The sequence below is a fragment of the Anoplophora glabripennis genome, unplaced genomic scaffold (genome assembly GCF_000390285.2).
Source record: "Anoplophora glabripennis isolate ALB-LARVAE unplaced genomic scaffold, Agla_2.0 scaffold78, whole genome shotgun sequence".
Taxonomy (NCBI): domain Eukaryota; kingdom Metazoa; phylum Arthropoda; class Insecta; order Coleoptera; family Cerambycidae; genus Anoplophora; species Anoplophora glabripennis.
In genome coordinates, this window is record NW_019416286.1 from 210,031 (window position 1) to 217,312 (window position 7,282).

The 7,282-nt window shown below is 31.0% G+C and overlaps 2 protein-coding genes across 3 annotated transcripts; one reads left to right on the plus strand and one right to left on the minus strand.

Annotated features, from left to right (window-relative positions):
• Window positions 1-910: 910 nt before the first annotated feature.
• On the plus strand, window positions 911-2,880 carry LOC108907924 (E3 ubiquitin-protein ligase SIAH1-like). Of its 2 annotated transcripts, XM_018711764.1 has the most exons (4): window positions 911-1,010; window positions 1,107-1,178; window positions 1,593-1,726; window positions 1,787-2,880. In XM_018711764.1, the coding sequence occupies exon 4, from the start codon at window positions 1,792-1,794 to the stop codon at window positions 2,596-2,598; it is 807 nt and encodes a 268-aa protein (XP_018567280.1). In that variant the 5' UTR covers window positions 911-1,010; window positions 1,107-1,178; window positions 1,593-1,726; window positions 1,787-1,791; the 3' UTR covers window positions 2,599-2,880. The 2 variants fall into 2 exon arrangements, with proteins under 2 accessions (XP_018567280.1, XP_018567279.1); XM_018711763.1 differs by lacking the exon at window positions 1,593-1,726.
• Window positions 2,781-5,743, minus strand: LOC108907925. Its single transcript, XM_018711765.1, has 5 exons — window positions 5,472-5,743; window positions 5,234-5,418; window positions 4,981-5,098; window positions 4,756-4,922; window positions 2,781-3,001 (listed from the first exon to the last, which is right to left on the minus strand). Exons 1-5 carry the CDS (start codon window positions 5,604-5,606, stop codon window positions 2,920-2,922), a joined length of 687 nt encoding a protein of 228 aa, XP_018567281.1. The 5' UTR covers window positions 5,607-5,743; the 3' UTR covers window positions 2,781-2,919.
• Window positions 5,744-7,282: the final 1,539 nt, after the last annotated feature.

Genomic DNA, 7,282 nt, shown 5'->3' on the forward strand with positions numbered 1-7,282 from the left:
CATAAACATGACACTACCCCCGGGGTTTACACAGACGAGCCGGCGAAGCAAGAAGAGCGCCAGAAGAAAGGGCCCTAGCCGGCGGGGCCCAGCCAGGACAAAAGGAGGTCCCACAAAGCGCCTACACCGGCCGCATTTGCGGTCGGGGTAGACGACGGATGGGGCCCACCTACGAAGGCTGTCCAGGCCTACACGAGATGAGGCAGGATAAAGAGGGATAATCCCCCTCGATCCCAAATCATTGAGGCCAATTTGTAGCAATGGAATAACGGCGCGGTTAGTCGTGGAAAACTTAAAATTTTTAATAATCATGTGATATAATGCCAGTGCTAGCTGACATCAAAATGATATAATTTTTTGACAACGATTCAAGTGGTTTTTAACTTGATGTACATAGTTACTTTTTTGTGTCAAATGCATTGCCTTTAACGTCCTTACCTTTAACCTTTGGCCAAAACGTGATGTATTGGGTTGATTCGGAGTCATTCGTTGACAAAAAATAACTGGTTTGAAGTAATTTACTAACTAAAATTCAAATGGTTTCGTCAGCAGGCTATTGATGGTAAATTTTATTTTCTTCAATCTTTATTCCCATTATTCTGATAATTAGCATTGTCTTCTTTTAATATCCTATGTTCAGATTTAGAAGGCAAATACGGCAAATACCACAAATAACTTCGCTAGTATACTAACAAAACAAAAAGTCTTTTGTAATAATAATTTTTGTTTAAATATAATATTTTTATGGTTGCAAACTATTTAGAACGTATTCTGAACTCCATACGTACATATTTTATAATTAGGGAACGTACTATGCCAAAGCTCACTGAATTTGCTTAATCTGTGTTCTGGGATTCACTGATTTCTGTTTTTAGCCTTCAGTTAGTTCAATTCAATTGGTTGTCGTCAATTTGTGTTTATAAAGCAGGTTGTGTTTGTAGAGTATATAGATGATAAGAAAATTTAATGTTTGCATTTAGATTTGTTTGAAAATTAATTATTTATGCAAGGTAAGCCATTTTAAGAAAGTGTTTCTCCATACAATTTAGTATTTTTATAATTAACGGAAGTTGCTGCATACGTTAAAACACTTATCTTTATTGCAGTTGATTATAAAAAATTGTGAGGAATCCAGTACGAACTTCTCGATTTATCATTAGTCAGAATATAGGCAATAGGTGTGTATAAAATATTTTGTGTACTTTATATTTTATAAATCCAGGTTCCCTTCAATCTCTTCTCACTAAATGAACAAAATATAAATTTGTATCGAGGTTTCTATGCAATAATTGTGTTGACATTATAAACGATTTAGCTAGTATTTAAGTATATTTAGAGGTCTTCAAGTAAAAAGGGACCACTCTCGATCTATATAGGTTAATATATGACTCTTCTCACTTCATTCAGTGTTTAAAATTATATTTTCCCTACAAAATAGTTATCTATTTGAACGTGTTAAATAAAATTGGGGAGTTCCCCTAAAACAGTAGATAAGAGCCTTGACAAAAATTTAGATAGCGTGAGAAAGGGATGACAAATTTTTTTTTAGAAATCGTATTACATATAGGTTTATAAATGTACTTTTTCCTCAGTGTTGGCTTAACGGAAACCCTACAGATAAAATCACTTTTCTCGTACTATAGACTGATGGAAGAACGAAATTAGTTCAGAGAGAGTTATACCGTATCCCGTTCTTGCATCACATATATGCGTTAGCTTTGTCCTGGTAATTTTTTCATTTCGATAATAAACATTTACTGTAATAGAAAAATTATTCTTATTTTAGACAAAATGTCTTCCCAGCTTGAAAAAATTATGATGTGTCCAATCTGTCTGGACACTCTAACTAAACCAATACTGCAATGCACAAATGGACATAACATGTGTGGAAATTGCATATTAGCGAACAGTATTCAGCAGTGCCCCACATGCAGGAGTTCTATGACGAATACGAGATGCTATCAAATGGAGCAGATGATTGAGGAACTTCAGAAAAGTGTCAAACTTAATTGCTATTATTCATCGAAAGGCTGCAAATTTGTACTAAGCCAAAGTGAAAAGGAAGCACACGAGCTGGAATGTAAATTTCGAAAATTTTCATGCGAAGGGAAAAAGTTTTCAAACTGGAAATGTGAGTGGTCGGGACAATACGACGATATTTATAAGCATTTTAAAGACTACCACAACAATCACACATGGATGGAATTTCGTACTGAGGCTAACATGAAAATATCATTCGAGAATGATTTTTCGGACGTTCAAATTATTTCATTTTTAAATGGCAAACATTTTTTCTATTATAAGCACAAGGTGGATATTGAAAAAGAAAAGGCGTATTGGTTGTTTCAATTCATTGGAACCAAAAAGCAAGCCGAAAATTATTATTATGAATTTGAGGTTCACTTAGGCCCTGTAAGAAAACTAAAATTTACAGAAATATGCGAGAATGATACTGTTGATGCGAATGACCTATTTGCAAAAGAAAAATGTGTCGTGCTGTCGTTTTTATCAATTAAAAGTTTTTTAAATAGGGATGGAGAATTGCCATTCAAATTTAGGCTTATGTCCATTAAAAAACCAACAGATAAAAAACGTTAAGATGATTCATATTTTAAGCTTTTGTTTTTATTTTGAAGCAAGTGTTATTAACGTTGATAATATATATTCCTATAAATACTCTAACTGTTCAAATGTATTTGTTAACAAATAAATATTGATATTATCTTTGACGTGAATTGTGACAAAGGAAATTTGGAATGGTTTAAAAAAAAGGTCAAGGATGGTACTCTAATTATATATTTTTGTGTTAACTGGGGTTTCGCAAATAGGAAATCTTTTATTTTATAAAAACTAATATTAATAACGGCAGTAATCACAAAATCAAACAAGACCTACATTAATGTAACGTAACTTCAGTATTTATTCTGGGATCATATCAATACTTAATTCTTCTCCCATATTACTGGGCGATGTTTCTAGTTCTCCAATGTCGTTGGATTCACTAAAATGAGTATGAGTATTCATAAAAACGTGTAAAAAATATTGGTCAAAAAATACTGTTTTATTTAATGCCATATTATACTTATATTTTAAAAATTCTGTAAAATAATATTTGCATGTATTTTGTTACGTATTAATTTAATGTTCCTGTTTATATTTTTAATAATAAATAAATATAATTCAATGAATTAATTATTTTCCTTCAATTTTTACATTTGTAATGTGAGAAAAATATATCGTATGTCAAGGTTGCTATAGGGCTGCCAACATCTATACAGGGTGTCCCAAAACAAAATGCTTTCATAAAAGAACCTAAAAAATTGTGTTTCAAACTGTTACTCCGGAAAATACAAGACAGGCAAACTGATGCTGAGCCAACAGAGTTAGAAACGTAACGTGGGTTTAGGTATGTTTTTTATAAACGCATTTTGTGTTGGTAATTAAATGTTAGTCATGTTCATAATTCATTGTCACTATTTATTGTTTGCTCATTTTTATATTAACTAACTATATAAAGTTTTATCCTGCTATTTAACTTTTTTAAGAAAATTTGAACCAGTTAAACAACACTTTCGTTAGAAATTTCAAACTTCTGCTATATTCATCAATTTTTTGTGCTGAATTCATTTATGTTAAGAATGCATTGCATTTAAAATTTTTGAGAAAAATCCATAAAACGGCATTATTTTGAAATAACCACAGTCTATAGGTTTCCATATTGAGGTAAATGACATTACGCATTCACCACGAGAAAAAGCATGAAAAGACCTTTCCAAAGAGGTATAACACAATGGGCTTTTAATGAGCCAATCCTTAAAAAAAATGAATTTTTCTGATCAGACATTAGGGGCTTCCCCCACCCCTATGTCGATAGAGATAGAACAAGATGTCAATAACAAAAGTTATGAGCAATGAAACCGGCGATCCATATAATTTGTACTATTCAATGTACCTGAATAAGACACATTTCTGAGCAAAATTGAACTTTATGTTTTGGTATGTAGGTTGCGCCCCCTAGCGGCCGAGCTACGAACTTGAAAACTATTTTCAGCAATTTCTCTTGGTCGATTTATAAAAAAAAATCCCTAATATCCTATCTCGCCGACCTTAATGGGGCACCCTATACTATTANCATATAATTTGTACTATTCTTGTACCTGAATAAGACACATTTCTGAGCAAAATTATTATTTTTTAATGGTTAGTAGGTTAGTAAAAAACTGATTCAAGACCACAAATGTAATTTCTCCCATTGATTTTTGAATACAAATATGCCTATCTCTTCCTATTTCATATTATTTTGTGAGTGCAAATTAAAATAAAAAATTAATAAGGAATCGGAGTTTTTTCTGGACCTTGTTAAAAATTTTCAAAAGTATCCGGACTCCACCTAAAATTACTTGCTGATCCCTGCCTTAGACATTTTATATGCACATTACAAGTAAACTAAGTCTATAAATATACAGATACATGTATGAGTATAAATTTCAATACTTATACCTAACTGTGGTTCCACAAACTTTTTGTCCACGATTATAATTTTCAATGAATTCGAATATATGAAATTCAAAGTTCAAATAGGTAATGGCTCCAAAATCCGAAGTCTCCGTGTTAAAATAAAACAGTTGGCAACCCTAGTTTCAATAATAATTTTAACATATTCAATATTCCCAAAATTTATATAACTAAAAAAAAACACTAAATATTGAACTTTACGTTTCAATGTACGAATTATATGCACAAAATATCACTTACCTGTCTAATGACGGTTCATTACTAAACATCTCTGTCGGGACTGTTGGGGGGGCCCTTTCGGGAACAAATTCCATAAAATTTTGAGACTGTAAATGTCTCTCGACCTCCTCAGGGGTCATGTGTCCATCAGATAATACACTTGCGTTACTTACTGGCATTTGAAGTTGCTAAAAATGTTATATTCACTAACTATCCCGTATCTAACTTTATGTCAATGAAATTTACCATAGACTGCTGAATTTGTTTCGGGGGACGAGGCGCCGGAGGTCTCTTCTTCTTTGCGATAGGCAGGACTCTTCCTGAACTGATATGATGAAGATTAGATCCTGCTTCAAATTTCTTTCTAAAATTTAGATACCACTTGAAACATAATACTACATATTTGTGATTACATTTGTTTTCCGATAATGCTTTTCAGTATTAAATAGCAACAAAAATAAGTTTGGTTATTCTTAGTAATTATATGATAGTCCATTACTTTTTTATCGGTTCTGATCTAGTAGGTTCCCCATCATCAGACGATTCTGTCTCTTCCGATTCTGAAGTACTGTGCTCAACCTTCTCATGCATCAATAGTCTGTCCAATAAGAAGGTGCGATCTCTTGTAACTGTTAGTAGCCTTTTTTGTGCTGTTCGTAAAGCTTGCTGGAAAGCTTCATTTTCCTTTAAAATAAAAAGTTAACTACTGATGATTAACACATAACACTGTGACTTACATATACTAAATTCTGAAATTTTCTTTTCAAATATTTATATTCCTTTTTGAATTTGGATTCTTCTAAAGCTCGCTCCTCTTCTTCAGCAGCCGCAGCTTCATTAGCAAGAGATCTACAGTACCAACCCTCAAGCATTTTAGTAAATTATTTCAACGAAATAGGTAATTAAATTAGTACTGGGTTTTTAAATAAATTAAACCTCAACTTTCTTTCTAATTCAAAATTAAACCACAAAACGTAAACAAACTTTGTAGATTTGAGGTTAACGCCATTGACTTAGAACACAGAGACCATAAACTCTGAGGCAGTTCAAATAACAAAATCATAGAACTGAAATTACAGAAGACTTACGTTAATAATAAATGTTCCCAAAATTATGGCCCTTTAATACACTGAGCTACTATAATCGATAAATAATATTTAGTGTATTAAATGATAAATAAGTTTCAATTTTAACTATTTTGGACACCCACATATTAAAAAATGTAATTTAATACATTAACATTGAAAAAAGGGATATTTACCTACACATGCAACTGTTTAGAAAATGATGCAGTGAATACTTTATTTCTTTTTTTTTTGTAATTTTGATAAAAATTTAGATTACTGGTATCTTTAATGTAACATTATAGTTATAAATATTTATTTTAATTTCCTTAATTCTTTGTCCCCCTTGCTGCAAGACGAAAATATTTGTAGAGGAGCACGATCGACAAACAATGTTATCAAATAGTCCTCATTAACGAACTTATTAAAATATCTGGATATAATATTTTAAATTTACAGTGAAAGGAGCTTTGCAAACAATAAAAATTATGTAATCATCTTTAAAGAAATTTTAATAGTAATAAAAATATTTGTAATAATAAAATTTTTAATAATAATAAAGATTTTAATAAGCCTAAAGAACTTTATTCTTCATTTCAATAACTTTTCTTTATGTTTTTTCATTTACACTTTTCGGAATTAATGATGAAGAAAAAGTACTTTGCACTTTTGTACGATAAATTTACGCTTTTTCTTACAAATTAATATTTAATAGGTAATTAAAAAAATCACTGTAGATTGAGTAACAGTGATGTTATTAAATTTTATAAATTTTTTCGTAAGTGAAATTTGCAATTCAAGAAGGGGAAATTAATGGTTCCTTTGGGGGTCGCTTTAAAAATAAGTATTTAGGTGCCATTTTTTAGATATGTACCTACAATTGGAATACACCGTACATGCAGGTATTTTATAATAATTTGTTTATCTTCTAGCTCTATATTTTATAAGTACTAAAAACTAAAAATAATTAGTTAAGTTTAGAAAAACTATAAATAACTCAACTTATTTATTTTTATACCTACATGAAATTAATAGGTATGCGCCCTTTATTGGAAAACAAACAATCTGGCGGATTTCTTTCGTTATGTAACTTAAGTAAACGAAAGAATAGTGGCACAACAAACACCACGTCGTTTAATAGTAGATTTCTTATCAAATAGGAAAAACACCTCATTTCCTGGATAAAATCTGTTTTACCTATAAAACATCTCGAACTTTGACCAGAAGCCATAGATTAAAGGCCATACTACACAAAGCGCCATGAGATAGTAAAATGAACAATAAATGGTACAGTAAATAAAAATATTTTTTTCTTTCGATTAGTTTATATAAACTATTTATAGAATGTTTGAGTTTGGGTCCTATATATCTTGATGTCTAGACAAACAACTGTTATTTTAAAAGCTAATCGGAATGTGTCAATAGTGGCACACATGTTTACATCATTTTTATTAGATAATAAGTAACGACGTAACGGATTTGAA